Source organism: Pogona vitticeps, chromosome 5, assembly GCF_051106095.1.
Source record: "Pogona vitticeps strain Pit_001003342236 chromosome 5, PviZW2.1, whole genome shotgun sequence".
Taxonomy (NCBI): domain Eukaryota; kingdom Metazoa; phylum Chordata; class Lepidosauria; order Squamata; family Agamidae; genus Pogona; species Pogona vitticeps.
The window spans coordinates 168141241-168162328 of NC_135787.1; the positions used below are offsets into that span (position 1 = coordinate 168141241).

Below are 21088 nucleotides of genomic sequence, written 5' to 3' on the forward strand. Positions count from 1 at the left end.
GTGTTTTTGGATGTAAGGGTTATGCCTTTTCAGCAGAGGTTCCAGCAAAAGAAGCACAACAAGCAAAGCAAGTCTTCTTCAGAGGCACTTTACTTTAAACAAAATAAAGAAAATAGCAGCAGACGTGCACTCCTACACACCCATTCTAACCCACACCAACTGTTCTGGCGTTTTTCCTTATATACAGGACCAAGACGCCTATTTACATTATCTCTGATGAGCTGCAGCTGTAGTGAGCTGCAGCTAGTCTCTAGGAAAGCTTCCAGAAGCTCAGGGAACAAATGCATAGTTTGACCAGACCACAACACTCCTCCCATTTGTTTCTGAGTTTCTGGTCTTTTTCTCTGTTATATAACACTTGTACTGATTGATACATATACATTGTTTACAGTACAATTTTACATGTATACAGACCTTCATTTGGTTATGTTATACTGTACAGATACATTTCACTTATGCAGTGTACATTTTACATACTGTTAGGCATATACATTATACATATTACATCATATGCACTTCATACCCATCATCTGTATACCTTTGTTGAATTTTAGTTCTGACAGAGGCTTTGTCAGTATGTCTGCCAGATTGTCTTCTGTTGGACAGTAGTTCAAGGTAATTATTCCTTCTTGTACCACTTGCCTAACGTTGTGGTACCTAATGTCCACATGTTTGCTCCTGGTTTTCACCTTTTCGGAGCTAGCTAATTTGATACATGCCATATTGTCTTCATAGACAATTATTGGTTCCTTTTGGTCTATGCCTAGATCTATGCCTAGATCTGTTAACAATTGTTTGACCCATACTAGACTTGTACATAGTTGTGAAAGTGATGCAAATTCAGATTCACATGTAGATAAGGCTATATATGTTTGTTTCTTTACAGACCAATCAACTAAAGTGTTTCCAAACATTATGGCATTACCAGACGTGGACTTTCTGTCCTCTGTATCATTTGCCCAGTCACTATCTACATAACACTTAATTGTTAGTGCACCCACTGGTGTAATATTCAGTTTCAGATCTGTTGTACCTTTTAGATACCTTAAAACTCTTTTTAGATCTGTCCAGTTTTTGTGACTTGGGTTATTGGAATACCTGCTTAGTATGTTAATTGCATTGCAAATATCAGGCCTTGTCCATATGGCTATATGCTGCAGGCTGCCTAATAATGACTTGTATTGTTCTACGTGACGAAATTGTTCAGTGTTTTCTTCTGTAACTTGGCTTCCTACCGTCATAGGAGTTCTAGCCGGCTTACATTCTGACATTCTCCATGTTTCTAGGAGTTGTTTAATTTTCTGGGTTTGATGCAGAGCAAATCCTTTATTTGGTATTATTTCTATCTCTACACCCAGATATTGTTTTACTGGACCTAGTGCTTTTAAAGTAAAAGCTTTCTCTAGGCATAGTGCCGTGTGTTTTATTTGCTGTACATCAGCACTCATTATTAGGAGATCATCAACATAACAGATCACTATTGTTTGGTTAGTACCTGTTCCTTTAATGAATAGACATGCATCTGCTTTTGTTGCTTTAAAGCCCAAACTTTCCAATTTTGCTTTTAGATGTAGAGCCCATCTTCTAGCTGATTGTCGCAGCCCATATATCGAGCGATTCAAGTGGTATACTTTATGCTCTGTGCCTACTCCTGGTAGCTCAAAACCGGGTGCTTGTTCCATATATAAATTTTCCTCCAGTGTGGCATTCAGATATGCTGTTTGTACATCGTAGTGATGCACGTGTCACTGTCGTTGGGCTGCCATTGCTAGAACATAACGAATAGTCTGAGCAGCTACCGTGGGCGAAAATATTTCCTCATAGTCAATATTTTTCTTCTGGGAAAATCCCTTGGCTACTAAGCGGGCCCGGTATATGGGATCTGCCCCCTCCTGGGGCTTGATTCTGTATACCCATCTGCAGCCTATTGCTTGCTTTCCTGGTGGTAGGCTGCAGGGGGTGAAGACACCAAGTGTCTTCATGGCATGCATCTCTTGATGCATTGCTTCAAACCACTTTTTCCTTTCACTGACTGGTAACTCGAGAATGTCCTCATATTTTTGGGGTTCAAGCTGTACATTATATGCCACAGCTTCCCCTATAACGAACCGTCTTAACAATCTTAACAAGTGTTAACAATCTTAACAAGTGTGACCTGCAATGAAGTGCTGTGTTTTCAGCCACTCTGTTGCATTCTTCAACAGTTAATCATTGGAAAGTTACTTTTAAAGAAAATGAATATAATGCTGTGGAGAATTCATCCATCAATAAGCACTGGTGACTTGAGTGCCTTGAACTTAAGAAGTCGTTTGTTCTTCTTAATAGTAACTTTCTAAGCTTGGCCAGGAGCACACTCAGTTTTTAGATTTTGTTTTATGAATCCTCTTCTTTATACCTTTTCACACAAAATGCTATTTTGCACTTCTGAAAAGTTTAGATTTGGCTGCTGCTGCTTTGGCCACATATGTGACTACAATATCACTGTTGGGAACCTGCAAAACGTCCACTTATTCATTCATGGTCTTTTCTAGTATTCTTCATTCCACGCTAAAATGGTACTCTAAGTACAGTACTCCACGTTATGCATCAAACTGATTTTCCTCCATCCTCATCAGAATGTTTTGGAGCATTTCCCCTATGAAGTAATGTTATAAACATTTTTCTAACTGGTAGAGCAGTGCAACAATGAAGCCAATTACCTCGGAAGGTGATGAGTGCTCCAATGCTGAAGGCATTAAAGAGAAAGTTGAACAATCATCTGTCAGATCTATTTTGTTTTGGAATCCCGCACTGAGCAGGGTGTTGAATGGTCTTATAGCCCCCTTCCAAGTCCATTATTCTATGATAAGCTTTGGCAGACCTTGGAGGTCCCTCTGGGCCTGCTGATTTTATGTGTGACTGATGCCTTCTTGGTTACATAAGGACCAATCCTACACAAGGGCCACCTGCAGCGGCAATCTGAGCAAATCAAAGTGTCCTTATCCTCATAGTCATCATATGCTTAACACATTGATCTATTTCCTCCAAGGACATTTTATGCTTATGCAGACATTCTAAATAGTTGTTAATCAAACATGAAAGGAGGAGCTTGTGCTAGCACCACCCTATCTGCTATTTTGTTCATGTGAAAAGTGATGAATCTGAAATGGGGAACTATCTTTTTATGAGTGGAGAATGGAGATCTCCCAGAATACTAGAAAAACAGGTGTCAGATCATAGAGAGAGCCTCCAGACAACATGCTCTTTACTTCAGATTTATTGCTTCTCACGCAATGATTAAGGGGCTAGCATACTGGTCATCTCATATATTTAGATACCTCTTCATCAAAATGGCTAAATCAAGCAGTTATTATAAGACACCCCCCATGTATTAAGATGCCCCCCACTTTTCAAACCCCAAATTAAGAAATCTTAAGTTAGCTTTGAGTATTCAGCCTCTTGGGCTCAGGACGCTCTGATATTATGAGTCCCTGTTGAATCTGAGCACTGCCTACAGGCTCCAACAAGGTGTGTTCCAATTGGTTTGTACAGCATCAGCTGACATCAGTTACATAAGGCTCATGATTGGAAAAAGCTAAGTCTCCTGACTGTTGGAAGCTAAGCCTCCTGACTGAAGGAAGCCTGTTTGCAGAGGCAAGGTATGGGCCGTTTTGTTCTCTCCTCAGTTTACTTTCGTGTATAAACAACCCTCAATTTTTAGTCTAAACATTTTAGACAAAAGCATAATCTTATACCCAGAAAAATATGGCACTTGAAGAAATGAGTCCACTCTTATTGCATGATAATGGGGAGAATAATTAGGCCCGAAAAACTCACAGCAACCAATAACTAGGTTAGTTTGACATGTTTGGTTACATTCTCCAAAGAAAGACCTACACCACACAGTTATAATAATGACTTGATTCCACTTCAACTGCCATGTTTTCATCCTATGGAATGCTGGCTTTTGTAGTTTGGTGAGGGACTTAGAATTCTCTAACAGAAAGCTTTGATGTAGTCCCCTGTACTTCAGCTGAAAATTCTAAGTACTTTACCAAACTACAGATCCCAGGTTTCTGTAGGTAGCCAGAGCAGCTATAGTAGAACCAAGCTGTTGCAACAGTATAGTTTAGACACACTCCAAGACATAGCCATTGTTAATTGTATGGCCTGGTAACATTTTTTTAGATATCTCTTCCTGGAAAATATAGGTCAACCTATCCATTGATTTATTCTTTTTTAAATCCATGTTGGCATGTCATGCTTCATCGAAATGAGCTAAATTTCCTTGTATATATATATATATATATATATATAGAAGATGTGTCTACTTTAGGGCTTCTTGCTCAGGTAAAAAAGGTTCCTCAATTTAAAATAGGCTGTGAAAAGACTTTGAGCTGGGATTATGGCTCTGTGGCTAATTCTTATTAAAGGAGCATCCCACCTTTTTTTTTTTTTTTTAAATGAACTAGTAGAGTCTGGAAGAATGGTTTTAATTGGGTAAGTATAAATTGCTCAGGGTAAAGCCTTCTGCTACTGAAGCATAGCATTTAGCATCCTGCTGCTCTCTGTAAGGCATTGCCGAAATGGAGCTGCAGGAGGCTGGGATGTTTAAAGCCTCATTTTACCTCCCTCTGTCCAAAACTTTCAGACAAAAACTGCCTTCAGCCAGACGCCAATCACAGTTGCTTAATTATCGCAAAGGACAGCTGGAACTAAAAGTAAGCAGAAGACGTAGGGGGCTGTGAGTGGAGACACTTCTAAACAAAAATTAAAATAAGAATAGGGGGTGGAGCAGTATCGTTCCAGGAGGTTAACAATGTGGGATTGGGGCTTCTTCTTCTTCTTTTTAACCCCTTTCATTTATGACAAACTATTCAATTTTTAACATGGGTTGAGATGGTTCCTGCTGAGCTGCTAGTGCAGCGATGCAAATGTAGGATTGAAGACAACAGCGGAGAGACCAGATCTATTGGCAGAATGGATTTTATGGCAATAGACATGGTAGGAGTTAATTTGCCTATGGCCGAAAGAGCAAATTTCAAACTGGGCATGAAAATATACACCGCTAGTAAGGATTGCTGCATAGCTCAGGCGTTTCAGTATCTGGTTGAGGAGCCAGAGGTTGGGAGTTCGATTCCTCACTGTGCCTCCTTGACAGGAGCTGGAATCGATGATCCATAAGGTCCCTGCCATCTCTGCAGTTCTAAAAATATATGATTGCAAACAAAGCAATATTTTAATAGATAAATCATAGCAATAATTACATGCCATCAAGTCAATTCTGACTTATAATAGACATTCCCAGAATAAAGAGCACTCACCCCACCCAACCCCATATTTTAGTAGGGTGCCTATCAGGTGAGGGAATGTTGGGGCGGGGGGTTGGCAGCCTTGGGATCTTCTAAGACAGTGGTCCCCAACCTTGGGCCTCCAGATGTTCTTGGATGTCAACTCCCAGAAATCCTGGCCAGCAGAGGTGGTGGGGACCACTGTTCTAACATAAATCAAACTCTTGGCCATGTCAGGTAGGAGGAGGAGTGCTACTGCCCTAATTAGGTTGTTTTGTTAGTTGTCTCCCATCCCCTGAATTTTGTGTAACTACTGCAAAGTAGTATGTGCATGTGCAATGGGAAAATATTCAGCAATATAATGCCAGAGGATAGCTTTCTGGACATCCAGAAAAATCAATGAGTGGGCAAAGAAAAACGTAACTCTTTCTGGAGGCAAAAGATGACACAAAAAATGATGACACTGAGGCTCTCCTACTTTGGACACCTCATGATAAGATAAGACTTGCTGGAAAAGACAATGATGCTAGGAAAAGCTGAAGGCAGCAGAAAAACAGGAGGACAAAAAGTCAGGTGGATTGACTCTATGGACAAGCAACAAGCTTAAGTTTGCAAGAGTTAAGCAGAGACAGCAATGATACGACATTTTGGAGGTCACCAACTTACAGGTTGCCATAAGTTGGTGGTGACTTGATGAAACATGACAACAACAATGTGCAAATTTGTTCTTGTTAGTGTGAGATTTACTAGCACTTTGTTTTTATAGCTCATGAAACATTAGTCACATGAACCAAGAAAGGGCAAATGGTACTGCTATTTTCTATGTTCAAGGCTATGTTCTGGGTCTGCACTAAAAGCCAAACTTCCACAATGAGAAACATACAGGCAACCACAGACTCTACATTTTTTGACTTAATTGTATTCAAAGCATCCCTTTCAGGCCCATGCTGTTTCCATTGATGAGTGCTTAAAAGCTATATTCTCCACAGCCTTCTCTACTGACCACAAACCCTGGCATCTGGACATTTGAAGATAATTTTGAAAGAGAGTTATTCATGTCACCTCCTTCATATAGGATAATCTTGTTTGTTCATACACCTGTATATGCACAGACCTCCTTTTAAAACTCCTGAGAAACATGTGGCTTCTAAGAGTATGGCCAGTGAATGATCTCCTTCCTCCTTACATCTTCAGGGCTTACATTCTACTTGTAGGCTTCCTAAAGAGAACAGAATACTGGAGTACACACACCCTTTGGTCTCACTCAAAGTTCTTCTACCCCTTAGGATATCTGTCTTTTGGAACTATACGAGATATTTTATTCTACAGTGAATTCACCAGTACAATATGGCAAGAGGACCATCATCTTGAATAACCTTAAAAGGGAATTAGATAAGTTGATGGATGATAAGGCTATATCAATGACTACTAATCATGATGGTTATCTAGTAATTCTAGAATCAGAGGCTGCATGTTTCTCAATATTGGTTGCTGGGGAATGGATGTGGGAAGGTATCAGGCCACTCATGTCCTACTGGTGGTCGTCCTGTAGCATCCATTCGGTCACTATGAGAACCAAATACTGGGCCGGATACACATTTGCTCTGATCCCACAGAGATCTTGTTATGCTTTTACACACTTTGATTTCTCATGTGTTTGTTTAGCAGGGCAATTTTCTATGTAATAACAGATAGCCTGTTGCTTTCTGTTATTACTTGTACCTAGAGAGCTTTACACATCAGTCAAAAGTGGTTGTCTTTTAAAAGTTCTGTCTCAATCAGGTTTTCTGCTCCCTTTCTGCCTGTGGAATGTAATTTTGTCATTACCGTGCTATACCTAGCCTCTGCTCTCTGCTGATGTAAGATAAAAGTCTTGTTAAAACAACAGATAAAAGGCATGCCCCCAATTCTTAGTCAAAGAATAATATAAGATAGAAAAAGAGAATGAGAGATCAGATCCTTTGGTTGTACTAACAAGTTTTTAGATCAGTTTGGGAAAAGCCAATAAAGCCACAAAAGGTGTTAGAAGGAAATGGTCAACAATGGTATTAATTTATAAAACAGTCCTATAACCCAAAGTCTATTATCAGGAGCTCTGTAGTTCTAGCAATAACATTATCTGACAGCCTTATAAAATGTGATGTGTGCCTGAAGCCCCAGGCAGTGTAGGAGAAAGGGAATGAACCTGTGCAGAGCTATGCAGAAGCTTCCTTCTGTAGAGCTTGTGCTCTATGCCTGTGGTAAGTTGTCTTTGGATTTTATGGGGTTATCCCTGCCTTGTGCAAAGGCCCTCTCTTTAATTTTGTTGGACATTTGTCTCAATGGAAAACAAATGGAAAATGTTGGCAATAGCTGCAAGAAACCGATTTGACCTGTACTGTGGTGGAGTTATTTATTCATGGTATAATCCCATGGTGTAGGGCAGTGGTCCCCAACCTTGGCCCTCCAGATGTTCTTGGACTTCAACTCCCAGAAATCCTGGCCAACAGAAGTGGTGGTGAAGGCTTCTGGGAGTTGTAGTCCAGGAACATCTGTAGGCCCAAGGTTGGGGACCTCTGGTCTAGAGGACATGATTGAGTGGAAATCCACCTCTCTTCAGTGGACCTCTGATCTCAGAAAAAGAAAAACAGAAATCCACTGTTATATTTCTCTTCTAGCCCTCTCTGTCCCTAGAATATCCTCCTGAGACTCCCCCCCCCAAGATGGAATTATTCAGCCACTGGAACAGAACATGTTCCACACTGTCTAAAGCAGCTTCCTCAACCTGGAGGCCTCTGCATATCCTATCATCACCAACCAGCACAGCATTGGCCATGGTGGCTGCACATGTTGCATTGGTTGTACAGTCTGACACATTAGGTGACTGTTGGGTTAAGGAAACCTGGCAGACCCAGGTAGCATGACATTTGGTAAGACACCACTTATTTCTTCAGTCACTTCCTTTGGCCTCTGAATGTGATTTTGCTGATTGGCTTCATGACAATGGCTCTACTGCTTGAGGCAGAAGAATAATTCACAATATGTACCACCATGTGTAGAAACCTCTGTGTGGCATACCCATGTCTTGTATAACTGCAGTCATACCGTGGAGGGGAATGGTGCACAGCTACACTAATGTGGCTGACTTTGTAGCATCTGTCTGCAAAATGTACGGATCATATTTCAAGTATTTAACACCCACAGTTTGACTGATAAGTTCAAAGACATTGCCTTTTACCCCTCTCACCCCTTACACCCTGAAATGAACAAATGTTACTGTTATCTAGAAGTGATTAAGAACTGTGTGACACAGAGAAATTTAACGGACCCAGCTCTCTCCATTACTACATTTCTTCTTGAGATCCAGGGGATTTGGAAAGGCTGGTTAATTGGCCTGATTATATTGTTTTTCTAGAGCAGTCACTTAAACTGCAACAGAAGCCCTGTACAACCCTCTGAACAGCCCATTTATTTATTAATGATATTTAGTATTCAGTTTAAGATGAAATTCCCAGGGCAGTGTACAATTAGACACAAAACAATAAAGACTAATCAAGATGCTAATCAAGAAATGGTAGTTAAAGTCTCTCTGTCCCCCTCCAAGGGTAATTGAATTTCAGTAGCTCAGGGCTCTGCTGAGCTCTTTTGCAGAGATGGAGTTGGTCTGCTAAGTCTAATTAGAAGAACTTTCGTATATGAAAAGAGAGCATCCTGCAAGCTCATCTCAGTACAATCCTGGATTCTTCACCTCTGGACCAGAAGAAGGAAGAGAAGGCCCTTGGAAAGATTTAGCTTAACTGATGGAACAGACACATGGGCCACAGTCTTCCCCACTGATTGTGAGAAATTAGCACATACAAGTTTATCCCACATGATATCCTTTTTATGTGTCTTTTGCATGGGCTCTGGACACCCTACAATAAATTTTAAAGACAAATTTGGCCAGAGTCCTATTGGTGGTTATGTAATATGCCATGATGGATCGTGATTAATTGAGAAGGTCATCTCAGTTGCTCAGTCAAGTGCTTAACCAGCCACACCATCAAGATGTGTCCCTGGCACATCAGCAATCAGTCACAATTAGTCATGACAACTTGCAGAAGCCTTTCACAGACACCAAAAGGATGACGGCCTTTGTGGTCTTAATACAGGTGGATATTTTTGACCATCACTTTCCTCAAATCAAGGGCAGGGGCCCTGTGGCCCTCAAAATGTTGTAGCAATATAGTCCTGTCAGCATGGCCAATGTTGAGGAATGCTGAGGCCTGAAGAAATTTCTCCTCAGGAGAGAAGGCACTTCAGATAAGGACAATTCTGAACTATCCAGCTCGGTAAGCAACCTGATGAAAACAACCTTGACATGTTATTTCTATGCAGTAAAAGCTTTGAGACGTTATGTTTCTGCCAGCAATGTTTGAAAGGGAAGTGGTGACTCAGATAAGTCAAAGGTGAGTATGAAACCTGAAAATCTCCTGTAATATGTCTCATATTTCCATCTGGCCTTTTTGACATTACTAAAATGCAAATTTCTTCAGCCATTTTCTGACTGCTTTCTTGGTTTAAGGCTTTGAAATGTGAATAAAAAAATGTTAGCTTCTCTTGGAGCCCTTTGGATATTTTCCTTCAGGGAAAGGGGAAAGGGGAACAGGTGAAACAAAGGATGTTACAAGCGGGCAGAGAGACAGCAGGAAGAAGATAGCCTTGGAGCCAGGATGACATTTTCTTTGGTAAATGTAGCATTTGACTTCCAGAAATGGTGACATTTTAGCCTGGCACAGGCTGAGAGAAATGTTACTTTTCAGTTGAGAAATGGCTATGAGGCTTGTTTTTAAATTGCCTTGGCTTCAGCCCTTGTGACAAGATGCAGGGGAAAATGCAGATAGAATGGTTGGATTCAGTTCTACAAACATTAGTTTAAACTAAAAAGCATCTGATTGGTAGCCAACTATGACATTTTGAGCTATAAGTGTTCAGCATGGAAAGATAATAGGGCTAGTCCTAGGAAAGCTAGCATCCCAGGTGGAGGAGCAGTTTCAGTTCCTTTCCTCAGTCAACTTACAGATTTCTTCTGTTTTTATAGACCAGAATCATGTTTAAAGGTGGGGGAGGAAGCCTCACACGTGCACCATGGTAAACACACATGCAGTTTGCAGCCTCTGAGATGCTATGTTGTGTGAAATTGTTTGTGTTATGTCACACATTACAGGTGGCTCCCCTTCCTGCTGGTCTTCTACACATATGTAAAGACTTTCCTTTTTTAGGGCAGACTTTTAGCTCTTAAATTGAATATTGTTGCCTTTATTGTGGAGTTTTAAAGAGTTTTTTACCCATTTAAAAATTGCTAGTCTTTTAAATGACTAGTATACTGTATTTTTCTGTTTATAAGACACCCCCATTTATAAGACGTCCCCCCCCTTTTCTAACACAAAAATTAAGAAAACATAGTTTTGAGGATTCAGCCTCTGGGCTCAGAACGCTTGGAGATTAGGAGTCCCTGTTGAGTCTGAGCTTACAGGCTCCACATCCAACGAGGTGTGTTCCAATTGGTTTGTTCAGCATCAGCTGACTTCAGTTTCATAAGGTTTGTGATTGGAGGAAGCTAAGTCTCTTGACTGCAGGAAGCTAAGCCTCCTGACTGGAGGCAGTTAAGCCTCATGACTGAAAGAAGAGGCAAGATACAGGCTGTTTTGTTCTCTGCATGTTCTCAGCTTCTGTAAAAGACGCCCCTCCATTTTTAGCGTAATGATTTTAGAAAAAAATAGTGTCTTATACACGGAAAAATACAGAATCTAGGTTCAACCATCAATCCAAATGGAGACCATAGTCAAGAAATCAGAAGAAGACTGAGACTCAGAAGGTCAGCAATGAAGGAACTAGAAAAGATAATCAAGTGTAAGGATGTGCCACTGGAGACCAAGATCATTTGCACTTTCATATTTCTAGTCACCATGTATGAGTATTTTATTTATTTATTTATTTATTTATTGGACTTATATACCGCCCCATAGCGCTACAAGCACTCTCCGGGCGGTTTACAATTTTTAATTATACAGGCTACAGTTAAGAAAGCTGACAGGAAAAAAAATGAGATATGGGAAGAGAGCTTTGCAGATACCCTGGACTGCCAGAAAGATGAACAAGTGGGCCCTAAACCAAATCAAACCTGATTTCTGGAGGCAAAAAAAGTTGAAATTGAAGCTGTCCTACTTTGGACACATTGTTAAAAGAGAGGCTTCTCTGGAAAAGACACTAATGGCAGGAAAATTTGAAGACAGCAGGAAAAGAGGAACATGAAATGCAAGATGGATTGACTCACTAACAGAACCCACAGACTTGAGTCTGCAAGAGCTAATCAGAGCTGTTGAAGACAGAACATTTTGGAGATCACTCATTCCTATGGTGGCCATAACTTGAAAGTGACTTGACAACGCATAACAACAGTCTTTCAAATATTGTATGTTTAATACATTTAATGTTGTGATTTACTGTGTTTTATTTGCATACATTTTGAATTTATTTGTGGCAATCAGGAGAAAAGTGGAAAAAGAAAAATTAAAGAAAATTGTGGGGCAGACTCCCTTACAAAGGCTGGCAGCAGGTTACTTGATTCATGTCCAAGGTGCGGGGTCCCCCCTTCCTCAAGTTTCTGGTTATAGTTTTTATAGGTTGAAATCCAGCACAAATCATAAACCAAATCACAACTTTTGGTCTGTTTCTTTCCCTGAAGCAGTTATCAGGGCCATGTGCACATGCTGGCTTTGTGTGTGCATACATGTGTGTGCCCCCTTCCCAAGAACTGTGGCTGAAATGCTTTGTTTACCAAGGAAGAACAGACTAAAGTTTACACCTTGGTTTACACTACAAACAGAACTGCAGTCATAGTGTTTCCAGCTCTTATAGTGCTTGGTAATATTGTCTCACAGTCGGTTGTTTTTACATAAAACAAAAGCATAAAATTGAAAACGAATTCCTGAAAGTTTACTTTAACAGTAATTGCCCAAATAAGGCTAAAGAGTTAAAGGCTAAAGTCTCTAGCCACAAATGCCACTACACTGGCCCAAGGCTTGTGTTACTCATTGTGCATTTTCCGAAGTAGAACAAGAGGGTATCCAAGACAGTTTTGCTTGTATGGCCCTAAACGGTTTAGGACCTCGATATTTGGCGGAACGCCTGCTCCCACCAAGGTCTACCCGGATCACCCATGCGAGTCAGGAGGTGAGGCTGAGGAGCCTGACGCCGAGAGAGGCCCGGAAGGAAAAGACACAAAATTGCACCATCTCGGCGGTGGCTCCTCGCCTCTGGAACAACCTCCCTCCGGAGATTCACGTGGGCCCCACGCTGGGTATCTTTAAAAGCCAATTAAAAACATGGATGTATATCCAGGCCTTCCCTACAGTCAATACTTGATTTTTCTTTTATTCTTTCTTTCTTTATTTCTTACTTTATTTTTGTATTGCAATTTGTTATTGGAAGACTTATGTAATATTCTTGTGTTATTTTATTGTTCTTTATTGGAAGCCGCCTAGAGTGGTCGTATAGGCCAGATGGGCGGGATACAAATCAAATAAATAAATAAATAAATGTGCGATACTCTAATACAAATTTGTAATCTGACATGATGATGGTGGTGTAATGTCAAGTCAATTCTGACTTATGCTGACCCTTTTCAGTGTTTTCCAGGTAGAGGATACTCAGAAGTAGTTTACCATTCCCTTCTTCTGGGGGTGCCATGGAACTATGCAGCTTGCCCAAGGCCACACAGGCTGGCTCTTCTCCCAGGGACCATAGTGTGGAATCAAATTCCAAGATTCTGTCTCTGCAGCCAGATACTTAACTTACTGAGCTATTCAGCCAGCTAAACTAACATAGAGCTTGGAATCTAACACAGAGCTTGGAAATAACTAGTTACATAAATAACATATAATGGAGTCAATTAAATTATGGTTCAAAAGCAATTAACAGTTACAGAGTTACTTTGTTGGTAAATTGAAATGAATTTTCAAATAAATTGAAATAAATTTTCAATTTATTTTCAAAGGTTGTTTTAAAATGACAATACAATACATTAACAATGCACAACTCAACAAATTATATCTGTGAGTAGAGCAGCAACAAGGATCGCCCAGCTACCTCAAACTAATGAAAACTAAGTGCAACAAGTTTCTTTGAAACATGTTATCATAGTTGATTTCTTTTAATCTCAACTTCTTTTAATCCTGAATAGCAAATACATTGTGTATTAAGTTAAATTCTTATTTAAAATGGATGGAAAAGAAAGTCTTACATCCACAATCAAATGAAATATTCTGCGTAACCCTAGACTTCATTGCAGCAGGATAAAGTACACCTCCACACCACTAGAAATTAGTTGTGCTGTTCCATTTTAGTTTTGAGTGCATTGTTTGCCCTGCGCACAACCCTTCATACAGAATATGCAGTTAGTTCATTTTGTATATGTTCCCATAGGGCCATTCAGTTCACAGCACCTCGTCTCTTTGAAATCCCAGACTCTGAGCTTTTCAATTTCCATATGGCATGAAGTGGTTTCAGATTTCCCATTTCAATTCATTCCACAATGTGGAGATATGCTATTAGATCCTTCACCCCAACTGTTTTTTTCTCAGTTCATCTGACTCTGCCCAGTACTCCAGCAATTGTGTTCATATTGTAAGGCTGACAGATCAAATATTTGACAAAAGGCACTGCAAAATACTGGAATTATTTGTATGGAGGTTCTGTATCTCTTCTCTCTTATTAGAGGTGTTAAGTCAGCGAAGCAAAGCCAGGAAGATGGTATTATAATTTGATATTGCTGCTGTAAATGGTCACCATGTTTCATTTAGATGTTTCATTAATTTGTTAAATTAAAATGTTGCAGGCTGTATTTTTCACATCTCAAAAAGCTACTTTTTTGCACTGCAGATCCTAGAAATCTCCAGTTACCATGGCTAGTGGGTGGGTTCTGGAAACTGTAGTCAAAAAAGATAACTTTTAAGCTCTGCTTTTTATCCCTTATGTAGGGAAGGATGTACCCTTTAGATTTGGACCATGCAAATTTCACATGTTTACTTATAGTTTTTTCCATTCTATTTCCATATGAATGTACAATTTAATTTTTTTTAAGAAAAACTGGTGTTTAACTAGACATTTAAATAAGTATTTTAAATGCACTTCTCCACAAAACATACATTCCTTCAACATACACATTTCAAAGTAAAATTTGATACTTTTTAAAGAGAAATGTGTTGTACTGTTCAAGATATGTGAAATCATGACTAGAACAATAACCTGGGAGATGGAAATCTGGTCAATTTGCCTCTGGTCTCCAAAGACCTCTGTAGCGGGGACAAAACCTCTATAGTATTCTTACCTTTTTTGAAGTACAGTGCCTGTACAAGCATGACTTTGCTGACAATCAGGACCAGCTGATAGTTTAAGAACAATCTACCACATCTTATAAAAAGCAGCTGGCATCTTAATTTTAGGTAATTTGTAAATTCACATGCTTCACACAGTTCTATGAATTGCAAAGCTTCGCATAAAAATCAAGCTATTTTGCACAAATACGAACAGTTTTGCACAAAACTTCATTTTGGCCAGTGCAAGATCAGTTGTGCCTGAAAATTCTTTGCTTTCATTACAAATGTGGAGAAGAACATTTTCCCCTTCTCATGGATAAAGGTGAAACAAGCAAGGACTTGTAGTTGTACATCTGATATATTGGGTTTACTTTCACCATAAATATTATGTGAAAGTATACCCAATAGAGGTGCTGTTGTGAGTTTTTCTTGTTTTTCTCCCCACAGCAGACATACATGACTCTTCTCTGGATGCGGCAACATGACAGCAGCTCAGACAATCCTTAGCAATAAACAGCATCCATTAAAAGACATAATGAGCTAAATTTGATCAGTCAGTTTAAGATCAACTGTGCAGAGTACATGGTAAATTGTAAACTAGCTTTAAAAATGGAGGCACAGTAAAGAATAAGGTGCTCTTTCTGTAAAGGAGCAATAGAAATGTTGCTCTCTATACAATTAAAAAAATGGAAAAAAATGCATCAGTTGAACTTTTGGCTATTGCTATTTTTACTAAAAGTACATTTCCAAACCTGAAAAATAGGACAGGTCAACTTAATATAATGATCCATTGTGGGGTGGGTGGGGGTGGGTGGGGGTGGGTGGGGGAGGAAAAGGAATATTCCACAGCTACCCACTCTGCTTTAGGCAATTATGTGGTTACTTTAGTGGGATTTACTTCTGCGTAGAAATGGATTGTACTGTAAATTAATTTTGAATGCTCGGCTATCATATTGATAATGCTACTCAAATAAATTGACACTGTTGGCTGTTTTAAGAAGTTGTGATAAAGAATCAGAGCTCCAAGACTCATGTTAAATTTCATAGGCTAGAAGAAGTGGTACTCACTCTTACATATGTCCAAAGGTGGTTCCGAACGGAGGATCTGAGCAGCCTCAGGTTGGTTATTGTAGACCATGGTGCCATGTGAGCAAACCTTAGGGGATGGCTTTTTTAAAATCTCTTCAATAGAAAAAGACAAAAAGGGCCTCTTTTGGTCACCACATTCCTTTGAGCTGCTCATCTTTATTCCATTCTGAGAACAGAAAAAGCTCGGCATCAAACTGTGTCAAATGACATGCGCTCCATATATTTCACACTCTGTGGACTCCTTGTTTTTTAAGTGCAAGGAACACAGCAGAAGTTGTTGATCTTCTTTCCATGTAAACCCCTACTCAGACTCATGCAAAAGAGTGAAGGAAGAATAAAAGTCACTTCCTTCTGGCAGTCCTTGAAATCCACCGGAAGATTTAGAAAAACCATGTGTCCAACCCTACAGTATGATTGCCTGAATAAAAACAGAATGCGTAGCCCCACCCATGGTAAAGCAATGACTCCAGACAGTTAAAGTGCCAAGTATCCTCATATATCCACTGTCTTTTTAATCCTAAGAGGAGGAGTCTTCTGCTTAGTAGAGCTGAGATCTTCCTGATAAAACCCATTTAAAAACTTGATATGGTACATGCAGAAAGTTGTTCCGAATTATTACTTCTCTTTTTTTGCCCTTCCGAAGAGATTTGCATGGAAACACCAGCGTTTGCTACTGCTGTTCTTGAACCAAACAAAGCAATGAGACTTGAAGAATCCGGTTAAAAAATATTTTTCACATTTGAAAACCTTGAGAAGACTTTTTGAAGCCATCATAGTTAAAAAAAAAATCTTCAGGGATTTTTATAATTCTTCTTGAGACCCCTGTGGAAGCTGCTGCATTGTGGCTTTGCTTTGACAACAAAATAGCAATGGCATAATAATAATAAAAAAATGAAACCCTTATAAAGATTTTTCTGTGTACTCAGGCTTTGTTTCCTTAACACAACAGATCAGGTTTAGAAACATCCCGAAGTTAAATCTTCTTCTCAGAATAAACTATACCAATAAGAACTTCAGAGGTCAGCTTCTTCCTCTCAGTCCTCCTGATTTCTCTTGTTCCTTTCAATTTAATGACACATTCTTGGGGGGGGGGGAGTTAAGCTTTTGTAAATTATCCTTCACCTTTGAATGTTACCTTCCTCCTTCCCTTTTTTGGCTTGTCTCCCTACCTTGGTTGCACTGCTTTTATCCTGCAACTGTATTGACAGATTGTTCCTTGTTTGTCCAATTAACCTGACAATTGTTAAGCTGATATCCCATCATATGATTCTTTGTAAAGCTTAGGCTGAAATTACTGTGTAACCAGGTGGCAATAAAAGACATCTGATAAGATGAAAGATGTTTGTTTTTTTCACAAAGACTGCTGGAGTAACTGCTCAGGGAAAGAAATCATGGTGGAATGGCAACATATTACAGGCAGGCAGTAATATGCTGTTTCTAATATTCCAGCAGTACAGCCTTATGCATGTTTACTCAGAGATAAGTCTCGCTGTGTTTAGTAGGCCTTGTTAACAGGCAAGTACACAGAGGATTGCATTCTCATAAAGCAATCCTATGCATGTCTGTGCAGGGAAAAGGTATGTACACACTTCAGAAAAAGCACAAAAATGGACATCAATTCAAAGGTATTGGTGCAATTCTAGGGCTACTATGGGTAGTACCAAGGAGTTGCAAACAGCATCACAATAAATTCTTCATAAGCCATTTCAGCATTCATAGGGCTAAAAAGATGGCCAACAATCTGAACAGAGGAAAAATAATAATAATAAAAAAGATACAGAAGACAAAGCACCTGAAGAAAAGGTAAATAACAGCTGAAATAGCTGGATAAAGCCCAAGGCATCCCGTAGAGATTCCAGCCACTGAAGTACTAGGAAAGCTGCAGAGCAAAGCGGAATACTTGTGTGGCTATTCAGAAAAAATGCTGTCAGCTAGCGTTACCTTAGGCATCCTTCAGTCTCTAGAGACTATGGTAACGTGCTCTGTATCGAGGACTTGGAACAGCGTTGGGTATTGCTGAAAAGGCCAATTCGAGAGTGACAATCCCTTCCACACTGAAGACAAATACACTCTGTCCTCTGTCCAGCTCCCTGATTTTGCTGCTTCTGGGACTGCCTCTGTGCCTCAACCTGCTGGATAAGGGTCTCTTCAAATTGGGAGAGGCCATGTTGCACCACCTGCCTCCAGGCTGAACGCTCAGATGTCAAGGTTTCCCATCTGTTGAGGTCCATTCCTAAAGCCTTCAGATCCTGCTTGCAGATGTCCTTGTATTGCAGCTGTGGTCTCCCTCTGAGGTGATTTCCCTGCACTAATTCTCCATACAAGTGATCTTTTGGAATGCGACCATCAGCCATTCTCACAACATGCCCAAGCCAACGTAGGCATCGCTGTTTCATTAATGTATACATGCTGAAAATTCCAGCTCAATCTAGGACTACTCTATTTGTAACTTTGTCCTGCCAGGTGATACCAAAAATGTGTCAGAGACAATGCATATGGAACGTGTTCAGCTTCCTCTCCTGCCATGCATAAAGGTCCAGGACTCACTGCAGTACAGGAGTGTGCTCAGAACACAGGCTCTATAGACCTGGATCTTGGTATATGCCATCAACTTCTTATTAAGCCATACTCTCTTTGTGAGTCTAGAGAACATGGTAGCTGCTTTGCCAATGCGTTTATCCAGCTCGACATCTAGCGAGAGAGTGTCAGAGATTGTTCAGCCAAGGTACACAAAGTCATGAACAACCTCCAGTTCTTGGGTGGAGATGGTAAGAGAGGCAGGGCCACCTGTCCTCTGCTTCCCCAGTGTGCCTGGCATTTCCTACTGGTATTCCCACTGTTCAGATTTCAGTTAGTATGTCCATTATAAATATTTCCTAATACTTAGGCACTGCTGACAGTTGCTGTTCTCTCTTTTTGCTTCACCCAATTACTGGGAAGGTGAGAGAGGACACAAAAAACTTTTAAAAATGTTTTGCCTGTTTTTGTGGGGGATTTTTAAAGGGCAAAATAATGACAGTATAATATTTGTATTGACTATAACAGAGTTCTGAATATTCATAACTCTAAATCCATAGGACTGTAATTCTGAATTTGAATCTAAATTCTGAATCTGAATTTTGGTGCCAGCACACATCCCTGGGGAAAAGCTCTTCTTTCATTCTTGACATCAAGAGAGACATGTCTTGTAGAGATGAAAAAAATACTATTTATTTGTTCAATTTATATTGAACAAAGTTTGCTAACTTACTGATCAACCTTCGCCTGGCTGGCAAAGCCATTATTATTTAGGCAATACATTTCTCCATGGCTGAAGGAAGTTTAGCTGGCTGTGTCTTTTATTGCTGTGTTTTTAATTATTTTTTTCTGACTTATTAGTTTTTACTTTATGTTTTCTCAAAATGTTATTCTTAATTTTTTTATTTTAGTATTGTTTGCTTTTTGGAAGGTATTTTTTGATAGAGAGATGTTTGACGTGATGACTTGTACAACATGCAAGCTTCATCCAGTTATGAACATGCATGTATGTGTGAAACAGTGCTCTGTTGTTATTGTTCAATGAATGGATGAAGGACAAGGAGCCTTGAGTCTTCCACAAGTGACCTTGTCCTGCTCATCAAACTAACTAGGCAGATTGCCAGTAATCTGACATTTCTGCACAACTGGGAACTTTTGTAAAATTTACTCCTTGTCCATCTCTTGCCCTTCCATGACTCCATCATGCATTAACTGAGTACTGTTGCTGAGCTGTCAGTCATTCCTGGCTCCTCTGGTACAAAAGCTGCTGCCCTGGATTTTTAACCTACAGTTTTTCGAGACTCTGTTCTATAGCTGATTTCAGCTCATCTATCCTTGTTTATGAATAACAACTCTGTTTTTAAGACTCCTTTGAGTGCAACAGTGCATTATGGCTCTTCTGCCGATGGAAACCACCTTGTTAGATTATTCTCAGAATCATCTCCACAACAAAGAACATCTTTGTGAAGTACCACTATATTTTCTCCTCCAACATCACCACTACTATAGGCTAACCTGGATGCAGAGACAGTGGGAAAGAGGAAAGAAATCATTTAAACATCCCAACAATGCCATGAAACAACACTATGCTGGGTGCCAGAAGGCATTCTGAGAAAGCCACTGGCAATGGTGCGGCTAAAAAATATTGTAAATAAATAAATAAATAAATAAATGTAAAATAGTGCTACTCCTGTCCTCTGAAGATGCCGGCCACAGAGACTGGTGAAACGTTAGGAAGAACAACCTTCAGAACATCACCAAAGAGTCTGAAAAACCCACATTAGATCCCGGCCGTGAAAGCCTTCACAAATGCATAAAATGATTACTTGTAGCTGCATGAGCCTGCTAAAAGCCCAGGACTGGAACCAGTAATGATGGGGACAATCAAGCTTCTGGAGGCTCAGTCATTATGTTTGGGGCTCTGGTACTAGTCCTGATAATTCTTGAGATACCTAAAGCATTTGTGTTCAATAAATGCATCTTTGTAGTCATCATCATCTTTGGACAAGACATCTGTCTCATCAACTGTAAGCAGGATGGCCACATGCCCAGAGGAGACACTGGCCTTCCAGATACTGTTGGGTTTGAATTCCACCAACTTCTACTTACATGGTCAGTGATAAGGGAGTATGGCAGTTGTTCATCAGTACACAAGAGTCTATGCTAGTAGAAGGTGTCCTCTGTCCGAGAGTCTCCCTAACCTAAGTCTGGTATGAAAATTAAGAACAGTATAAAAGGAAGCAAGGACCAATTGGCAGTCAGCATCTGGCTAACAGAATGAGTAAGCGCACAGATCATCTAGTAATGTCTTTGTCACTATGATGAGATATATTGCAGTTCTACTGAAATTATGGTAGCACATGTGTTGGAGAAGCATATGGGACTGGGAACCAGTGTGGTGCAGTGATTAGAATGCTGGACTGCAAAATTATGTTTCTGATCCTTGCTCAGCTCAGATACTGGGTAACCTTAGGCCAGCTGCTCTTGCCAAGCCCTGGCCCACTTTACAGACTAAGGTGAAGAAGATGATAGCTCACTACACCAAGTTGGTTCATTGGAGAAAAGATGGAATGTACCTACTTCAATAAAAGAGATTGGATCTGTGCAGATAAATGAGCAAATACTGTATACCTTTCTGTGGAAACCTTTTCTCTCTCCCCACTTTTTTTTTTGGTGGTGCCAACCTAATGACAAAGCTCTGTCACACTCCTTAAGACTGAGGATTATCTGTTGGATCAGGTTCTGGTTAAAGGTTTCCTTTTTCTGTTATACAACTTGTAGCTCTAGCAATTATTAAAATTTTAAGTTAGCAGTCTGTTGAACTGCACTGTTTATCTGCCCTCCTGCTTTTATTCAAGAGTGGCTGCTCCCTCT

General features: G+C 40.0%; 1 protein-coding gene across 1 annotated transcript in view; it reads right to left on the reverse strand.

Moving 5' to 3' along the window:
- Window positions 1–19792, reverse strand: part of ISX (intestine specific homeobox) — a 34873-nt gene extending 15081 nt beyond the window's left edge. Inside the window, exon 1 of the mRNA XM_078376199.1 lies at window positions 15677–19792. Coding sequence (XP_078232325.1) covers window positions 15677–15887 — 211 coding nt within the window. The 5' untranslated portion in view covers window positions 15888–19792. The remainder of the gene's footprint in view (window positions 1–15676) is intronic.
- Window positions 19793–21088: the final 1296 nt, after the last annotated feature.